This window comes from Vipera ursinii (assembly GCF_947247035.1).
Source record: "Vipera ursinii genome assembly, chromosome: 3".
In the NCBI taxonomy this organism is placed as follows: domain Eukaryota; kingdom Metazoa; phylum Chordata; class Lepidosauria; order Squamata; family Viperidae; genus Vipera; species Vipera ursinii.
Genome location: NC_139516.1, coordinates 194,985,858 through 195,006,963, shown reverse-complemented (window position 1 = coordinate 195,006,963; position 21,106 = coordinate 194,985,858). Strand labels below are relative to the sequence as shown.

General features: G+C 36.6%; 1 protein-coding gene across 1 annotated transcript in view; it reads left to right on the top strand.

The window, feature by feature from the left end:
* CSMD3 (CUB and Sushi multiple domains 3) overlaps positions 1-21,106 on the top strand; it is a gene marked incomplete at its 5' end in the record, with an annotated part of 537,637 nt that overhangs the window by 328,226 nt on the left and 188,305 nt on the right. Inside the window, 3 exons of the mRNA XM_083360336.1 lie at positions 10,108-10,299; positions 15,226-15,364; positions 19,683-19,870. Coding sequence (XP_083216462.1) covers positions 10,108-10,299; positions 15,226-15,364; positions 19,683-19,870 — 519 coding nt within the window. The remainder of the gene's footprint in view (positions 1-10,107; positions 10,300-15,225; positions 15,365-19,682; positions 19,871-21,106) is intronic.

Here is a 21,106-nt window from a genome sequence, read left to right as displayed (position 1 = left end):
AGAAGCAATATTTCAAGACAAAACAAATACTTTTCAGGAGGAAATGTATGTAATGCTATGACAAATAATAATGACAATGGATTCAAACCACAAGGAGATCAAAAACAAGTTTGATGACATAAATGAGCACATCTCCAATCGCAAACAAAAAATTCTCAGAAAATGACAATAAAGAATGAACAAACAAATCAGATTATATAACATAAACTTGAAGAAAATGACTTAAACAGCAAAGCTACAAATGAAGAGAATTACAACTTAACACAAACAGAAAAAATCTACAAGCTTTTACCATAACAATAAAAATGGAAAACATACTTTATTTGTCGGGACGTCAAAACAAACCTGAGGACAAGAAAGAAGATTTAACAAGATAGACTATTGAACTACCAGGAGAATCATTAGAGTTTGGGAGACAAAAAGCACATATCCTATGCAATTTGTCTTTCTCACTCCCAACAATATCCACAAAAATACAGGAGCTTCATGGCAAGTGAAATATATTAACTTGTAAACCTACTTGGCAAAAGAAGAAGGCCAGAGTTGGATTCAAAAGATTTGATTTTCCTTACCAGATGGAATATTACATGAGCAAACACCTGTTTGAATATGGTTAAAAGAACAGAAAACTTTGCATATAAAGGGGCTCTATAGTAAGAGGGATAAAAGATATAAGTAGTATAGTATTTTTTACAATACATAAAATGTAAAAATATTGAGATGATATATGTAAATGAAAAGTTTGAAATTTAAAGGTAATTAATTTGAAGAGAACTAGGACTGGGGAATGACTGAAATATTGAGGGGAAATTAATCTTAAATACGAATTATGAAAATAGGATGCATGATGAACTAATAAGGTGATTTTTACAATAGCATCCAAGTTGATTAGAAAAAAATCATATATGGATGTTATTATTATTTATATAAATATGAAAAATGTCTATATTTAATCATTTATGCATTGAAAATATTAAGAATTATACTTTTTTAATGTTGACGAAGGAGAATAATATTGGAAGAAGGGAAGATCAAAGAAATATACTATTAATTAATACATTAATTATGGAATTATAAAAAATAATCATTATTGACTGTTAATTAATTATTACTGATTGTCTTTTTAAAGATATGAACCAAGACAACACACCATTCACTAGGCACTAGGGATTGTGATTGTAAAAACCAATATAATTATATATATATATATTTATATATTTAAAAAAACTTCAAATTAATCTACAGAAATGTTTGCCTAATTTAAAAAGATTATAAAAGGTGAATCAGAAAAAGTATAGAGTACAGAGAATAGATACTATAGAATAAATTAACAACAAAAGCCTCATGTAAAAAGAAGGCTTAAACAGTAAAATATTATTAAGATTGTTGAACCAATTGGGGATTTCACTGGAAATGCCTGATTTTCTGTATTTGCAGAAGATGCTGGCACATGAAATAGCAACAGCACTCAGACTTATGTATATACTGCTTCACAGTGTTTTACAGCCATCTCAAAATGGTTTACAGAGTCAGCATATTATCCCCCGGCAGTCTGGGTCATCATTTAACTAACCTCGTGTAGGGGGAAAATCCAGCAAAGAAAAACAAGAGACAGAAACACAACAAATACTTCTCACTTTAAAATTCAGAGGTTTGTTTTATTGTAATTTAGAACACACATGCAGTATTACTTACTTTAAAAACTCATTGCAATGAGGACCATTTGGTAACAAGCAGTCTCTGCAGGAATGGCTAGTGGCCAATGGCAAATCAATCAGGTCCAGTCCCAATATCTTATACTCTTTCCTGTCCTAAGACTGCAAAAAGATGATCAGTAATCTTACACTTTCTTTTGACCCTCTGCTGATCATAACTTTCCACATACCCATGTAAATCAGAACGCACACCCATCAGCTTCTTTGAGTTCCCCATTTCTCACAGTTCCAGGTCCTTATGGTCTAAATATATTTAAAACAAGCAAGCTTAGCAAAATCATATTAAGTAAAGTACAGTTGCAATTGGGATTACAAGTAACTCCTTCAGATTGTAAAACAGAGCAGAACGTAGATTTTAGTTCAATACTTTTCCATGAGGCCTGGTTTAATTCACTTAGGCCTAACCTTGCATAAAAGGACTAAAGCATATTTTTTTTTCCCTCTCACACTCGTAAGGATGGAAGCCTAAGTCAACCTTGAGCCGGTCAGGTTCAAATTCCTGGCAGTGGGCAGAGTTAGCCTGCCATACTGCATTCTAACCACTGCACCATCATACCCAATAAAGCATGGCATTTAAACACTGGAAGTCTGTGTACTCAATAATATGGATTTGTGGCTCCTTATTAAACACTGTGGTCCACAAGGGATATTCAACAGTGAATATTCTAACATTGTGGCCAAATTTCCATTATTAATCCAAGAAAGATCGTCCCCCTGCATACATAGGAGGGATTTTCTTTTTAGAAATAATCTTAAATACAATTAATTATGGAATTTTAAAGCAAAGAGAGGCAGTAATAAATATGGTTCAAACAAGGAGTCCCCTAGTTAAATAAGAAAATGCACAAACCATTTTTTTATTTCCTGTTATGAAAACTGTATTTTCCTTTATGCTTTGCAGAAAAACTTCTCCAAAGGTAGCTTGTAAGGAAAGAGTTGAAATATCACAGAAAGAAAGAAAAACATTTGAAAGGGGGATAAAGCAGGGTCAAATACATGTTTGTGTTTACAGGTTAATACTCATTTCCCATACTCAAATAAACACAAAAGGGAGGGTCAGACCTACAGGGAAACATAAAGCTAAAGAGGAGGTTTTCAATTCAAAAACATTGCAAAAAAAGACAGTATTGAGAGTATTTATCAAAGTAAGAATATATTTAATACTATACCTGCTAACCTTCCATCAAGATATTGTAAGTGTACTGGAAACTGAAACATACTCATATACAAATGCAATAATGCTTTGTTTTATATATGTACATAGATGCAGGTAGTCCTTGACTTATAACTGGTCACCTAGCAACTGTTCAATGTTACATCAGATCTCCATAAAGATACTTATGACCTGGTTCCAAAGTTCCAATAGCTGACCACCTCGAGCAGCCATATGACTGCATTTCAAATTCTTGGCACTGGCCTGCATTTGCAGGCATAATGTAGGACAGAGTTCCCTAACCTTTCCAGGTTGGCCACCCAGAGCGGGGGGGGGGAGGGAAAAAAGAGGGGATAGTTTGTGGGTGGGGCAAATGCGTGTGCATGTGCATGAGCACCCACAATCTTTGCAATGCAGCTTGTTCAAGTAGGGCTGTAAGTGCCCACAATGAGGCTCACACAAGTGGAACCATAAGTGCCCATAACAAGGCTTGTGTGAGTGGGCCCATGACCACCCTTGATGATTCTGGCATGAGAAGGGCTGCAAGCACCCACAACGATGCTGGCACAAGTAGAGCCATGAGTGGGGCTGCAAGCACCATGACAAGGCTTGCGTGAGTGGGTCCATGTGCACGAGTGGAGCCTTCCATGCACACACAGACATGTGCACACTGGCCAGCCACTCATGCAGCCCGCTGGCAATTAGGCCATGGCCCACAGGTTGGGGACCCCTGATGTAGGCAATGAACAGGCCGAGCCCAAGGGAGGGGTCAAAGGCATCATCAATCATGACTCCCTGCATGTCTACAAGAGATCAAAGTCCAGCCCACCTTGAATTCCTTTTTTAACTCCCACTTATTTCTTTTGACCATTAGTATTTCAGATTCTACAAATTTAAGCTTTCAGTAAATCTTTATATTCATTTGAACTGCCTGAATCTTCTGATTTCCCTGGTGCTCGACACATTTACATTATCTCATGGTCACATGAACCATGACCTGTAATGTTTTTGCTGAAAGCTGGCATTTACAGTGGGTTCTCTTAATGACTGTGGCTTTTGCTTAACAACTATGTTGATTTTGCTGAATGACCACTGCAAAAAAAAGTGTAAAAACTGGTCAGTGGCATGATGAGCTGGTTTATAACGATCACAACTTATGAGCATAATGGTCAGGTTCCATTATGGTCATACATCGAGGACCACCTATTTGTGTATACAAAATAAAGCATTGTTTTACTAAAACAAAACCAGTAAGAACTATAACTAATTCTAGAAATAAGTAATGATAAGCTAAATCCAATTTAAATAAAATGTGTCCATGGTTGATGGAAACTTTGAGTGAAGCAGTTGATCAAAATTTGCAGCTGGGAGGGAAGAGAAGCCAGTAGATGAGTTATTTTTGAAAAGGGTAAGCCAGTCTGTCTGAGCCGCTAGAGTCTGTCTAAATAAATGAGAAGGATCATCTCCATCTTATCAAAACAAGCAGCATGTGGTCAATAATGAAGTGTCAATGGAAGATCTTGTGCATTCTTTACAAAAACAAGATCCAGGACTTCTGTTATACATTGACAAACTGATAAATGAGTAGTACATATTTATGCTTAATGTAGGAGACGTAGTGAAGGTGAATGCTCCGGTAATGGGCACATGAAATCTAACAGATAATTAAGAAGGCAGTCTCCTAAAACTTCAGTTGCTTGTCATTCTCATATAGTCTTTGTGTTCTCTTTTGTTTCTGGCAACAATATGGAAGTAGTTTTCCACAGACTGGTCTCTCTGTCCTTGTATGTCTTTCTTTTTTGTTTGACTGTTCAAGAGTTTTGACTCTTGGACAGTTCATTCATTTGACTGGTCAAAAGTTTTCTTCTTCTCCCTGGAATTTCTTGATTTGGGATTTTTGTCCAAAATGCCAATTAGATCCAACCCTGTTTAGCTGTTCAAGTTCAGTCAGGGTTAACTAGGTGGACAACCTATATGTAGATTATTTAAAGAAAGCCCTTAAAATTAAATGAGTTAGCAGTATGTGTACGTTAACTAACATACATATCATAACATGCAACATACATACTGTAACATACAGCATATACACATGCTCCTTTAAAAATTATCTGAGGCAAGATCAGTACAGAAGAATGTAAGATCTGTCAGTAAGACTGAATTGAATATGCTTAAAATATTTGAACTTATTAAAAAAGATCTTTAATGAATATATAGAGACAAATTATTTTTTTAGATTCCTGAGGATTTATATATCCACCACTTTAACAAAATACAGGGAGAAATAATATATCTTTAATTGGCAATCTAATCATTTAATTAGCATATATATATTTAAAACCCCATACTTAATAAAATAGCCTTCAAGAGAGTGATATGTTGTTAATTAGAGTAATTGACCTTGAGGACAGGGTAATTGTAGACCCCTCCCTTTTTGCTTGCTATTTCTTTTCTTTTCCTTTCCTTTTTCCTTTCTTTCTTTTTCTTTCTTTCTTTTCTTTTTCTTTTCTTTTGATTATTTTGCTTTTCCGTATGTTGCAATTTGTACGTGTTTTAAATATACATTTTGATTCCTAGTTGTAATCTAGCCAGAATGTGAATCAGAAATTGGGTGGCTTATAAATTAGTAAGTAATTAAGTCAGGAATAACATGTGTTTATTTGAGATGAATCATAGAATAGAGAGCAGAGTGTTGTTGTTTTTTCAAAGTTGGCAATTTTAGGATGCATGGATTTCAACTCCCAGAATTTCCTAGCCAACATGATATGGCCAGTGGTGGGATTCAGCCAGTTCGCACCACTTCGGCAGAAACAGTAGCTAATTTTTTGTTGCCCAGGCCCAGAATGGACTTCCGGAAGTGGCATCCACACAGAGAACAGGTTGTCCACATATTTGAATCCCACCACTGGATATGACATATACAATATATTTACAGTATATTTGCTTTTGAATATGTCTTGACTCCTACGGACTGCCTGGATAAATCCATGCAGTTTTCTTTGCAGCGTCTATGGAGATTCTCACTCGTCTAGGTTGTAGTTGTCTCAAAGTTGCTTTTTCAAAAAAAGGCAGTTGGACTGTTTTTGAGGAAGAAAACATTTGCCTTCTTACCCAAGAAGCTTCCTCAGTTGTGATAGTGGAGAGAGGATTTTTCTTCACAGCATTTTCAGAAGTGGTTTGCCATTACTTCCTTCTTCCTAGACTGAGGGAATGACTGGCCTAGAATCACCTAGCTAGTCTCAAGTCTAAAATAGGACTAGAACTCATGGTTTCCCAGTTTCTAGTCTGGCACCTTTAGCGACTACCCAAATTGGCTCTCGATAATATGTATAAATTGATTTATTGCATTTATTAGTATTAACTTAGGGTTAGAATCATGCCTGAGAAAGATACTCACTCACTTCTAAATTAATCAGTTAATTCCTTCCTAAGACTAATGCAGTGCTGTTCAGTGAGCCTTAAGGAAGTTTCAGGTCTATTAATATTCAAGGCAAGTTCTTATTCTGGAAAAGACACAACGTGACCTTTTTTTCCTATTTTGTCAGCTCTGTATTTTCATTTATATACATTGTTCAGTGATCCAGGTGAAGGCAACATTAGGACAAACCACATATTTCTGCTGTGCAGGATTAGTACATATTTCCTTATAATAACAGAGAGTGTGTTTTGATAATAGCCTGTTGGTGGCTTGTGCTACAACTGTTATTTATTTAGTTGAGCCTTTCTCTAAGGCATTGAGGAACCTCATATACAATGAAATAAGGGTTTGACATTTTTGTTTGTGTGTTTGCTCACTTTGGCATTTTCTGTTAAACAAACAAACAAACAAACAAGGCAACAACTTGCTGAAGGCTAAAACCTGTTTTCTATCAATATTGGCAGATCCAAAAGGTTGAACATTACTGATTAAATTACTGTATGCTTTCTTTTCACTTAATCTGTCAAGTTTTCTCCTGGCAGTTTTATTATAAAATATTTAATGAAATGCTATTTCTGTTTGGAGTAAAATGTCACACATCGGTTTTTGAGTATTCACTTCGTGTTGATGTTGGAGTATTTTTTATTATAAGTAAAGAGTGTTCTTTTTCCACTGATACCTAATAAACCTAATGAATTTAATTATTTCATACTTCCCAATGATGAGAAGTATATGAGCAATCTGTGGCAATCTGGTTAATCTGGTAAAGATTCAAAAGCACAACACAATTCATTTCCTTTGTATCATTTTATCTATTGCTACTTTAATTATTTTAATAACATGTGTGCTGTAAACAGGTGACAGGTCTGTGTACCCAAAAGTGACATTGACAGTGCAGTCCTATTCTTGGTCAGAAATGTGTCATACTTTGTTCAAAAATTTATATCAACAAATAAGGGAAAAAGTGATTACATACTATGGATGTTAGTATCCATACTTTGGATCCATGAGCTATGGTGACACAGTTGTTAGAGTGTAATACTGTAGGCTACTTCTGCTGATTGCTGGCTGCCAGCAGTTTGGCAGTTCGAATCTCACTGGCTCAATGTTATCAGCCTTCCATCTGTCAACGCTGCTAACTTTGGATGTTCCTGCTCTGACAACTGATGAAAATGCAGCCATTTTCTCTATTCCTTTAACATGCTTTTTCTTTCTTTTAGAAATCAGGTGCAGCAGGGTGGGTGGGATTTCAGCTCACCTAGCCATAATAATAACACTGCTGTGGGAACCCAAGGACAAGCTGATAACATTTTGGTGGGCTGAGGAGAAAGCCCACACTTTAAGCTAATTGGGGAATGTTCTTTATGACAGCTTATTGGGAGTAGGAATTATACTTTGTTACTTTGTATCTGGAGGAAGGGAATTTAGTTTTGTGGTTCAACTATATAGTGCCGATACTTTGTTTCCCAAATAAATATTCTTTAAGGAAGAATTTTGCCTCAAAGTTCTTTTAATGGGTTTCATCTATCAGAACCATGACACCATCCTTCCCAGGTTGGTAAAATGAGGACCCTGATTGTTGGGGGCAATATGCTGACTCTGTAAGCCTCTTAGAGAGGGCTGTAAACCACTGTGAAACTGTATAGAAGTCTAAGTGCTATTGCTATTGCTGCATACTATCCAAAAAGGACAATGAAAAGCAAAATATTTATTTATTTATTTATTTATTATTTTAATTCCATTTATATCCCACCCTTCTCCGAAGACTCAGGGTGGCTTAAAAGCTTAGCAGTAGCCTTCATTCTATGTATATGCCTGCTTATTAGGGCTTTCACACACACCCCAAGCGGCATTATTACAAAGTCAGCTTAATTGCCCCCAACAATCTGGGTCCTCATTTTACCTACCTCGGAAGGATGGAAGGCTGAGTCAACCTTGAGCCTGGTGGGATGCGAACCTGCACTAATTGCAGGCAGCTGGTGTTACTTAAGGAGGCATTAGCCCACTGCTCCACCAAGGATATGGTGGTTCTCCATCACTGGAGGTTTTCAAGAAGAGACTGGACAGCCATTTGCTGAAATGGTATAGGGTTTCCTGCTTGAGCAAAGGGTTGGACTAGAAGAACTTCAAGGTCCCTTTCAACACTGTTATTCTGTTTTAATATCTGTAGTTCGCTAGGTTGCTTCAGTCTTGAAAATGCTGCAAATTAAAAGCCACGTTATGAGAAAGATCTCATGACATTGAGCCTGAATATCATCCTGCTAGTGGCACAAATGATGTAATTCACAATGGTGCATTTATCTTCTTTTTACATGGTGAGGTAGTGGTGTAAGTGGCATCATTATAGATGATGGCTTAGAAGACTGTGATGCCACACAAACTATTATAAAAATAGATGGTAGATAAGATGAATAGTGGAATAAAATAAAGAAGGGGTTATTAATTATTCAAAGAAGCAAGAATCACAGAGGCAATTATTATTGTTGTTGTTGTTGATGATGAATGTAAGGTTCACAATATTCAAAGAGACACCAGTTTAATAAACTTGCTAATAAATGAGAACCCTTCATGGATTACTGCCTTGTCATGGCGAATGGGCTTGCATAATTCAATGAAGCTATGAGCTATGCCGTGCAGGGCCACCCAAAACGAACAGGTCATAGCAGAGAGTTCTGACAAAACATGATCCACTGGAGAAGGAAATGGCAATCCACTCCAGTATCTTTGCCATGAAAACCCCATGGACAGTACCAAAAGGCAAAAATATATGATGCTGGAAGATGAGCCCCTCAGGTCGGAAGGCATCCAATATGCTACTACTGTGATATTGAATGGTTTGCCTTGGATTCGAACTGAGATCATTCTATCATTTTGGGGATTGTATCCCAGTATTACTTTTCCTACTCTTTTATTGACTATGAAGGCTACTCCATTTCTTCTGAGGGATTCTTGCCCGTAATAGTATACCTGATGGTCATCTGAATTAAATTCACCCATTACTATCCATTTTAGTTTGCTGATTCCTAAGATGTCGATGTTCAGTCTTGTCATCTCTTGTTTGACCACGTCCAACTTTCCTTGATTCATGGATCTTATATTCCAGGTTCCTATGGGGAATAAATCTTTACAGCATCGGACTTTCCCTTCACCACCAGATACATCCACAGCTGAGAGTCCTTTCAGCTTTAGTCCAGTCGCTTTATTCTTTCTGGCGGTACTAGTACTAGCCCTTTGCTCTTCCCCAGTAGCATATTGGATGCCTTCCGACCTGAGGGGCTCATCTTCCAGAATCATATATTTTTGCCTTTTGGTACTGTCCATGGGGTTTTCATGGCAAAGATACTGGAGTGGATTGCCATTTCCTTCTCCAGTGGATCATGTTTTGTCAGAACTCTCTGCTATGACCTGTTCGTTTTGGGTGGCCCTGCATGGCATAGCTCATAGCTTCATTGAATTATGCAAGCCCATTTGCCATGACAAGGCAGTAATCCATGAAGGGTTCTCATTTATTAGCAAGTTTATTAAACTGGTGTCTCTTTGAATATTGTGAACCTTATGTTGCCAGGATTTTTGCAATCCTGGATTAAACTCCTTTTTTATTAAATAATCTGCTAACATTTCCTATCTTTTAGTTGCTTATTTCTAATATTTCTCCCAGTCCTTCCCCAGCCTCTACCCATTCTTTAATAGATGTGAATCATATTTGCCCTGATCATTTCTTTCAAGAAAAAAATATATTTAGGATCCATACGTTGTGCTAATTACTTTTTTCCAAAAATAGAATCAAAGCTTTCTTTGATTTATTTCTTTCCCTTTTTTCCTAGGCTCTGTCGCCACGGCATGTCGAGATCCAGGCGTCCCCATGAATGGAACCCGTAATGGAGATGGAAGAGAACCTGGGGACATGGTGCTATTTCAATGTGATCCTGGCTATGAGCTGCAAGGAGATGAGCGAATAACCTGCATTCAGGTAGAAAATCGGTACTTCTGGCAGCCCAACCCACCAGTCTGTATAGGTATGCAGAAACCTAAAGAAGACACAACTGCTTTTCTGAACTCTGGAAACATGTAATAATCCTTATTACATTGTCATAAAGCCCAAAGTCAGCAGCCAATAGTTGGCAGCTTTGTGTTAAATATAAATGGAAGGACAGTCCACTTGGTTTGGGTAGAGCAATATTATATATTTTGGGTAGGGCAATATTATATATATATGGTTTGGGTAGGGCAATATATATATACAGTCATGCTCGAAATTGTTGGCACCCCAGAAATTTTTCCAGAAAATCAAGTATTTCTCACAGAAAAGTATTGCAGGAACACATGTTTTGCTATACACAGGTTTATTCCCTTTGTGTGTATTGGAACACAACAAAAAAAGGGAGGAAAAAAAGCAAATTGTACATAATGTCAAACAAAACTCCAAAAATGGGCCGGACAAAATTATTGGCACCCTTTCAAAATTGTGGGTAAACAAAATTGTTTCAAGCATGTGATGCTCCTTTAAACTCACCTTGGGCAAGTAACAGGTGTGGGCAATATAAAAATCACACCTGAAAGCAGATAAAAAGGAGAGAAGTTCACTTAGTCTTTGCATTGTGTGTCTGTGTGTGCCACACTAAGCATGGACAACAGAAAGAGGAGAAGAGAACTGTCTGAGGACTTGAGAACCAAAATTGTGGACAAATATCAACAATCTCAAAGTTACAAGTCCATCTCCAGAGATCTAGATTTGGCTTTGTCCACAGTGTGCAACATTATCAAGAAGTTTGCAACCCATGGCACTGTAGCGAATCTCCCTGGTCATGGACAGAAGAGAAAAATTGATGAAAGGTTGCAACGCAGGATAGTCCAGATGGTGGATAAGCAGCCCCAAATAAGTTCCAAAGGAATGCAAGCTGTCCTGCAGGCTCAGGGAGCATCAGTGTCGGCACAAACTATCCATCGACATTTAAATGAAATGAAACGCTATGGCAGGAGACCCAGGAGGACCCCACTGCTGACACAGAGACATAAAAAAGCAAGATTACAGTTTGCTAAAATGTACTTGAGTAAGCCAAAATCCTTCTGGGAAAACGTCTTGTGGACAGATGAGACCAAGATAGAGCTTTTTGGTAAAGCACATCATTCCACTGTTTACCGAAAATGAAATGAGGCCTACAAAGAAAAGAACACAGTACCTACAGTGAAATGTGGTGGAGGTTCAATGATGTTTTGTGGTTGTTTTGCTGCCTCTGGCACTGGGTGCCTTGAATGTGTGCAAGGCATCATGAAATCTGAGGATTACCAAAGGATTTTGGGTCGCACTGTAGAGCCCAGTGTCAGAAAGCTGGGTTTGCATCCGAGATCTTGGGTCTTCCAGCAGGACAATGACCCCAAACATATGTCAAAAAGCACCCAGAAATGGATGGCAAGAAAGCGCTGGAGAGTTCTGAAGTGGCCAGCAATGAGTCCAGATCTAAATCCCATTGAACACCTGTGGAGAGATCTTAAAATTGCTGTTGGGAAAAGGCACCCTTCCAATAAGAGAGACCTGGAGCAGTTTGCAAAGGAAGAGTGGTCCAAAATTCCGGGTGAGAGGTGTAAGAAGCTTATTGATGGTTATAGGAAGGGACTGATTTCAGTTATTTTTTCCAAAGGGTGTGCAACCAAATATTAAGTTAAGGGTGCCAATAATTTTGTCCGGCCCATTTTTGGAGTTTTGTTTGACATTATGTCCAATTTGCTTTTTTTCCTCCCTTTTTTGTTGTGTTCCAATACATACAAAGGGAATAAACCTGTGTATAGCAAAACACAATAACACCACCATATTACATGTGTATTGAGATCACAATGCAAACACCATTTAACATACTTTGATCACAATATTGGATATACAGTAAGTATATACAGGTCTGAATTTGCATTATGGCATCGTAACCTACATTTGTAACTTTTGCTATATCTGACTATGTCTATGATGTAATCCATGATTATTATTGGTACACATACAAAATGTAAAATCACGATTGCCAGATCTTGAGCAAGGGTTGGCTTTCCTATGTGTCATGTTTTTCCCAATAATTTAGGACATCATAATGTGTCAGTATCTGCGTAGAGTCAAGTAGTGTCGCCTTTTGTATTGACGAATGGAAATTTTGTCAGTTGTTGCTATTTTTGTCAATTATTGCTACTGTAGCACATTTTTCTAGATAGATGTTCAGTGGTGTTAAAGATATTGTCACAGGATGTAAGCTGTTACAGGAAGAGCTGCATTTTGCAATTGACTGATGGTGATTTTGTCAATGCCATTAGTGTTCTAGTGGTGCTTCAGATGTTTTGGGATTGCATTCAAGGTGCCTATTACTATACTATAGGTACTATATTTTCCTTCTTTTGCCAGAATTGTTCTACTTCTATTTGCAGTGCTTTGTATTTTGTTATCTTTCCAGTTTTTTTTTCTCTTCTATTCTGTTTTTTTCAGGTAATGCCACGTTTGGACTTTTTTCTCTTTCTTATTGAAGATTTTAAGTCTGTTGTTATGTGGCAGGTATTAGTCTGAATTGTAAAATCCCAGAGCACATTAGCTTCTTCATTTTCTATTACTTTGTTTATTTTGTGATCCCACTAGTTCAGAGGTCTTCAAACTTGGCCCTTTTACGACTTGTGGACTTCACCTCCCAGAATTCCTCAGCCAGGGTACCTGGCTGAGGAATTCTGGGAGTAATAATAATAATAATAATAATAATAATAATAATAATAATAATAATAATAATAAACCTTTATTGTCAAAGTACAACATGTGTACATTGAGATTAGCTGAGCCTCCCCCTGTGCTCCCTCCCCCCAACACACAGTGACAACAAACCCTCCATCCCACCACACTATGTGAACCAACTACACCACACACCGGCCTCCCAAGTCAACTCTGCATAAGATTACATCCCATTCAAAAGCCTAACAGCCCACGGATAAAAGCTGTTCTTCAGCCTGTTGGTACGGCTGGCTATACTCCTATATCTCCTACCGGATGGTAGGAGAGTAAAGAGATACCGTCCAGGGTGTGAGTCATCCCTGAGAATCTTCCTCACTCTTCCAAGGCAACGAGCCCTGGCGATGTCATCCAGTGGTGTCAGGGGACAGCCCACAATGTCTTGTGCTGTGCTCACTACCCTCTGTAATACTTTCCTATCCGCGGCTGTCAGACCAGCATACCAAACCACAATACAGTGTGAGAGGACGCTCTCTTTGGTAGACCGGTAAAAGAGGGTCATTAGCTGTTGTTGAAGTCCACAAGTCGTAAAAGGGCCAGGTTTGAAGACCCCTGCACTAGTTCATGCTTGCAGGCAAGCAGTATTTCTTACAGATGTTCCTATAAACTATTATTGTTCCATTCCATTGTTAGTCTGTGTGATATTCTTTCAGCAGCTGGCTAGGTGGTCTATAGTTTCTTCAACTTCTTTGCTGTCAGTTGTGCTATCTTCTCAATTGTGGCTTTGTATGCATTTGCTCTTAAGGTTTGGCCTTGTGCAGCCAGAATTAGCCCCACTGTCTGTGTCTTTCTTCACTTTTCTTGTTCTTAACCATTGCCACGTCTTATTGTTATCTGCTTGACCTGCATATATACTGGCCATATGCTCTGTCTTGCCAGATCCTTTTTCTAGTCTTAATTAACTTTATTGTAAATGAGTTTGGTCTCATCCATATTCAGTAAGTCTTCACTGTGTAATATTTTGTGTGCAATTTCTTCACTGTCCTTCAGATATTTCTTCCACTGGCTTTGGATTTTAAGCTTTTCTTCATTGTCATGATATATTCACTTCTAACCTTTTTCTTGACTTCAGTGCCCTTGGTTTTCTCATCTTGAAGGATACCCAGCTACTTTTAGTGATAATTTTCATCCAGACTCTTGATGTTATTTCCAGAGGCATCTTGATTCATTCAGTTTACTCTATTTTTCCCCTATTGATAATGAGGGTGGCACATTGTCCAGTTCAAATTCCATTGTAGTATCTTGGCCCTACATACATAGAGTATTTAATAGTGATTCTGTTTCAGATGGTATTTTTCCATTAAGCTTGAGGTTATGCATGTAAAGGAGATGAGATAGCCTGGCAGATGTTTTTGATATTTAATCATTTGACTTGTTCAATATTGTTGACAAAGCAATCAGTACAATAACAAACATGATTGATGATGATGACTTGCCTTAAAGATTCCTCTCTTGATATTAACCTCTTCTAGTCTATAAACATTGGATTATAAACTGTGTCCTCCTTTTGTAATTATAAAAGTAAATAAATATTTACATAAATCATGTTATCATAAATGGGCTCCCCTCTGGCAAATCCATTGCCAAACTAAGCAAATTAAAAATAATTTCAAATGTGAATTATTCCTAGATCCATTTACTTATACAATTAATAAGAAAAATGTAGAGCATAAAACATATATGGAAGAACATTAAAAATATCAAAAGAAACATACAAATCTAATGTTGCATAACAACAAGAAAAAATATTTATGTTGTCAAAATTTGTAGCAACTGCAGCTTCCAGGAGTTTTAGTTATATAAGAAAATTATGTTAGTGATAAACTCTGCCTTAATATGCAATGTCATTTTCATATGTTTGCTGTCAAATGTACTTTTTTACATCTTGTTCCTAACCTGTCTTTTTATATATCCATTATTAAATGCTGGTTCTCTTTATATGATTCAATATTCACATGGTATATTCAGAGTAGCACTTTCCAAATAAAAGTTAAGGCAACAGAAAGGTAGCTGAAAAGCCTGAATGTATCCTTAAGAGGTGAATCCCTTCCTGTTTCTTTGACCAGAATTAATTTAGAGGTACTGGAAAATAGAATAAATTAATGTATGTTTGTTTGTTTTTACTTTGCTTATTGCTTATACTGTGGGATGCAATTCTCTTTTTTACATTCTTTGTTTAATTCATTCACAGCACCTTGTGGAGGCAATCTGACAGGATCATCGGGTTTTATTCTTTCACCAAATTTCCCACATCCCTATCCCCATAGCAGAGACTGTGACTGGACTATTACTGTTAATAATGACTATGTAATATCATTAGCTTTTATTAGGTAAGTAGCTGCTTACTAAAATTTCAATAATATACTTTTTCCAGATCTCTTTGTTTTCTTTTTTCCAAATGTGCTTTCTCAAAAGGCAAACTGGACTTTCTTCAATTTTCCTTGAAGAAGTTTCACTTCTCATCCAAGAATTCTAGAACTAAAGAAGCTTCTTGGAGAAGAAGGAAAATATCTTCAAGGAAAAACAAAGAAAGTTCAGTTGCCTTTTGAAAAGGCATCTTTGGGGCAACCATTGTCTGGATGACTGAGTATCTCCACAGACATCTATTTTGTTTTTTGTTTAGCATGATAAGATAACTGCTTTTCAGATCCAAGCACTTTTAATTTCCAGAGTAACACATTTAATAAGGTTATCAGAAAAGTTTATCTCAGTTGTTATGAGATGCGGCTATCGAGATGTTTGCTTGAAAAATTGAGGATTATACATTAAGACTCCTTTGACTTCAATACTCGGAGAATGATTGTATCATCATATTTAATTTCTACCCTGTTTGTTTGTCAACTATTTCTAGGCAGCCTAGAAAATTCATTGATAGCAATAAATCTAAGCTTCAAAATTAAAGCTTTTTTTGCTGTTCTTTATATCCTGGCATAAATATTTATTGTTGCATCAATACTAAATATCTATAGCAAGGCAAAAATGAATAGCCTAGAATACAACCAGATCAATTGGGGAAAGTATTTTTTTATTTGTTTGTTTACTTAAACATTATTTCATTGTTTATTATATTTCTTGGCTGCCATTTAGTTTAAATTCCCCGGGCAATATCCAATTAAAAGAATAAGGCAATACAATTAATGTGCCCAGAAATAGTGTAGGGAATGAATTATGCCAATCAATAAAAGCCAGCCAAGCCATAATAATAATAATAAAAGAATTGAACAGCTATTATGAGAATGTTAGGTATCTTGGGAAAATATTTATACTTGATGACTTGCCTATCTAGAGAATTTAGGACATTTTATATGTGGGATACTACTTGCAAATATATTATTTTGTTGTTTTGCTGAAGACTTGGGGGAATTTGAAAGATTTAGATCTAATACTGTTAGAAGAGTGGCAATAGGCACTCATTTGTTTTCTAGAAGCTCCTTAATTATAACATGAATTTAGAAGATATCTATCTGCCTGTTTATGAAGATGTAGCACGTAGAAAAATGTATTTAATGGACAATATTCTACAAAGGAACAAGTTATTAGGGAGGTGGTGAGTTCCTCTTCATTGAAACTGAATTCATTTAATCTGGATTCCTACACTGAATTGGAATTCTCAATGGCTTCTCCTAACCTTATGGATCTACTATTAGACAAGTGTAAAGAGAAAGGAATCAAGGTTAATGTCTCCTTTACTTATAATATAATATTGACACAATAAATATAGTTTCCCTTCCTTCTAAGGAATTATAGTGTCAACTGATAAATTTGAAAGAAGAACATAGCCTAAAACAGAAGCATTAAATGAAATAAAATTAATCACCTAGTTATTCAGTGCTACCTTTCTTGTGGGAGGCAAAACAGGATTACTTTACTACTATAAATAGGATTAGGATTAAGAGGATTTTTGTTTCTTTGCTTTGTTTTTATTATTTAAGAATGTTGCTTGGTAAAATTATCCCTTTTATATTAACAACAACAACTTTGTCACTTTGAATGTACACCAATCAGCATACATCAAAATAAAATTTCATTGCATACAGCTCTCAAAGAGATATACACTCCTTATTTGTGGCCAGCCATTTTAGTCTCTAGGGAGTGAATGATAGCAAACAGGACAGATGGAAACAGAGCTCCATGTGGATTAGCCCTCAAATTAGCTTGTATTCCTGCACAACAACCTTGCTTGCTTTCCTTTTTCTGATCTTATCTCTTCCACCTTTTCCTTAAAGAGGCCTTGCTTCTTTTCATCCCTGGAGCATGCTGCCGCCCTCACGAACTCCTCCAAAAGCCTCCGTCCCATCCTCTGAGCCTGCCGACAGCCTCATCCAATTCCTTTGCTCCATAAGCCCCAGGTCCTCTCCTCCTCTGCCTCCTCTGGAAACAGCCCTGATTTGCAATATAATCCGTCGCTGGGCCAGCAGTCAAATCCTGCTGCCGGCAGAACAATTGCAAACAGCACCAATGACTTTTAATAGTCTCACCAACAGTTCCAAAACAGCTAGAAACTCGTCTTGCCAGCAGAGATTGTCAGTCGTACGTTGTATGTTACCTTAGTTCCACCACGTTGCTCAAAAACATTAAAACCTTCCTGATCATGTGGCCTATATCCCTTAATATCCCTCTCAAAACCTTTCACCTTCGAGAGCCAATGCAGCCGCAACCGATCCGGGTGCCGCCATCTTAGAACTAATTAATTATCTAAGAGTAATTCTAATTATTTGTGCAATATAGATTTATTTCTAAAACAGATATGTGAAATAGAAGACATATTCGCTATTTGTACTTTTAGGAGTGAACTGGGTCAGCCAGATTCCTGAGAAACCTTTTCCCCCTTGTTTTCTTCTGAAATGCATCAGTGGTGTGAATACAGAATTTGTACCCCTGGTTCTGCCTCTTGTATAATATTTTTTGTGTAATTCTACCTTCCGGTATCCAGTGTTATCCTGCAGAGACTATAGTTGATATTTGTTGTTGTATAGAGGGTAGAGAATACATTGAGATGAATATAGGGCAGTCCTTCACTTACGATCACAGTTGAACCCAACATTTCATTTTCTAAGCAAGACATTTGCCAAGTGAGTTTTGCCCCATTTACACAGCCTTTCTTGCCACTGTTGTTAAGTGAATCACTGCAGTTGTGAAGTTAGCAACACCACTGTTAAACAAATCTGGCTCCCCCGTTGACTTTGCTTGTCAGAAGTTTGCAAAAGGTGATTACATGACCCTGGGACACAGCAACCTTCCTAAATACATGCCAGTTGCCAAATGGCCAAATTTTGGTCACATGACCATGGGGAGGCTACAATGGTTGCAAGTGTGAAAAATGGTCATAAGTCACTTTTTCCAGTGCCATTGTAACTTCGAATGGTCAACTAAATGAATGATTGTAGGTCGAGGACTACCTATTGTATAGCATGAGAAGCTTCTGGTGTCTGCTCCTGGTGAACAGTGATGCAGAAAATAATTTGTCTGATCCTGAAAACAGGCAGGATTACGGCAAGATAGACTGAAATGATTGCCACGCTGATGTATAACATGGCACCTTTAAGTATCCAATGAATGAAGAGGAACAGGTGAATAGGATGGGAGCAATATGAATCATGCTGAGTATTTATAAAGTTACATAATCCAGCTCATAAAGGTTTAATGCAGACAATCTGTATCTTTGGCTCATATACTGAAAGAGCTTTACAGCTTTTGGAAAAGATGAATGTATGAAATTAAAGGGAAATGTCATTGTCAGATTAAGAGTCCATTTTATAAACCACATTTTTACATATTACCAAAGCTTAGGTGAACAGTGCTGTCTTAGTTATTAAATGTGGTTTGTTCAAATTCTCAAAGATAGTCCAATATCTAAAATAAAGTTGGAGATTAAACAAAGCAAATCTATTAACCAAGTACCTTCTTTGATCTACAAAGGATAAAAAGGGTTTTTGAAAGAAGAAAGCCAACAAAAAGGTCACATTTTATGACAAAGGAGAGATCAAATGATGATCTTAAAAAGATGCTCAGAATTATATATATTTGTATGAAAGAAAGAAAAAAATTAAATCATGTTTTAATTTTCTATCTGACACTTTTCTACTCTCCAAAAACCAAAACAATAAAATGCATTTTGGGGATATAACCACATTTCTATCCGAACAGTCAAAGGAAGTTATGTGGTTATTTATTCAATCTATATCTCAACTTTCCTTTAGGACCTGACGATGATGGAATAAGTTACCCTTCTCAACATTTTTCTCAAAACTAAACCTATACCACACGGTTCTCATCGGTTCTCTTGAACTAGTATTCAAAAGATTATGCAAATGATAAACATCCAATTTATAAATAAAAGAATAAAAACTGACAAGCATTTTTAATGTACTTTTAGCACAACTGAAAAGTTTTTTCCTTATTAAAATATCCAAGTAAATAAAAGGTTGCTGCATATAGACTTTTAGAAGACACTAATTATATCTAATAGTTTGAATTCAGGCTTTTAGTTACACTAAAAATAGAACCAGTAACAATGTTGAATACAAGACTAATACTAAGTATTAAGTATATGTAAGACTTATTTCCATACTGACAGTGGTCTACACAAATTATTGCACAATCAATTTTTTTATCTAATGTGATATGTTTTTAAAAAATATTTTACAGCTTCAGCATAGAACCAAACTATGACTTTCTCTATATTTATGATGGGCCAGACAGCAATAGCCCATTAATTGGAAGTTTTCAAGATAGTAAATTGCCAGAGAGAATAGAAAGCAGTTCAAACTCAATGCATCTGGCTTTTCGAAGTGATGGATCTGTTAGTTTTACTGGGTTCCATTTGGAGTATAAAGGTGAGTAACTGCAACTTTGTTGTTAATGTGGGTCATAGATGTTGAAACACTCAATTACTTTACAGTGCTTATTTGCATTAAGTCAAGCGTCATGTCATTTTGCTTGTCTCCATTTATTTTATTTTATCTTAGTTGTGATTTGTTTAATTGTTATTTTATGTGAAATGGTTGCTTACTTATGGTACTCATGTTAAATGGTTATAGGTAGTCCTCAACCTATGACAAATTGAGCCTGGAATTATGGTAATAAATTATTGCTGACATTAAGTGGGTCACCATCTAACTGGGCACTATTTTATGAACTTTTTTGTAGCATTATGTGAATGCAGTGGTCATTGTTTTACCCAAATCTGTTTTACCCAATCAGCATTATTTGCCCCAAAACTAGATATAAATAGCAAAACCAGCAAAATATGCCAAAAATTATGACCATAAGACCCTGCAAATGGCCATAAATGTGAGCCAATGCCTAAGTACCAAAAATAAGATTCTATGATTGGGGGGGGGTTGCAGCTATTGTAACTCCAAAATTAGATAATAAGTACTTTTTATGTGTCCCTTGTAACTTCAAACACTTTAAGCAACTACTTGTAAAGCAAGGACTCTCTATAAAAAAATCTTTGATTATTTTTTTTAAAGCATGGTGTAGTGATATCCTTAGGACCTGGCTGTTTTTGTTTTATTGTAACAAAAGCATGTCACAGTATTATAGCATTGTGCTGCCAACTCTGGCCCTTGTCTATGTGTCTGGAGCCTCAAAACACACATAGAAAAGAGACATGCATTATACGGCCACAACATTGCTTTTCGTGTTTCACTGCTTTAAGTCTGAGCCTTATGCTGCCCCATAGACCTAACTGTTAGAAATAGTGGGGGGGGGGGGAATATTGGTGGGAAAGGGGAAAAACAAAACAAAATGAAACACTCTATCCCTTATAAGAATTTTGATTACTTTGTGTTTTTCTTTTATTTTTTGAAGCAAATTTGGTGGTGAGAGAAAAGGAAATCATTAGAGCATCTTAATCTTGTTTAGCACAAGGGAAATAAAGATTTAAGGTGCTTTTGACATCTTCCTTTGCAAAGATCATTTTGGACTACCTGATGGCAAAACATGTACTTTGAAAAAGAAATGACGCCTATAATTGTTTTGCTGGTTGTCTCGTATGGGCATGCCATCTTTTAAAAATTCAGTACATCAAATTAAATGTGGTGTTCTAACAGCAACACTTTTTTCTC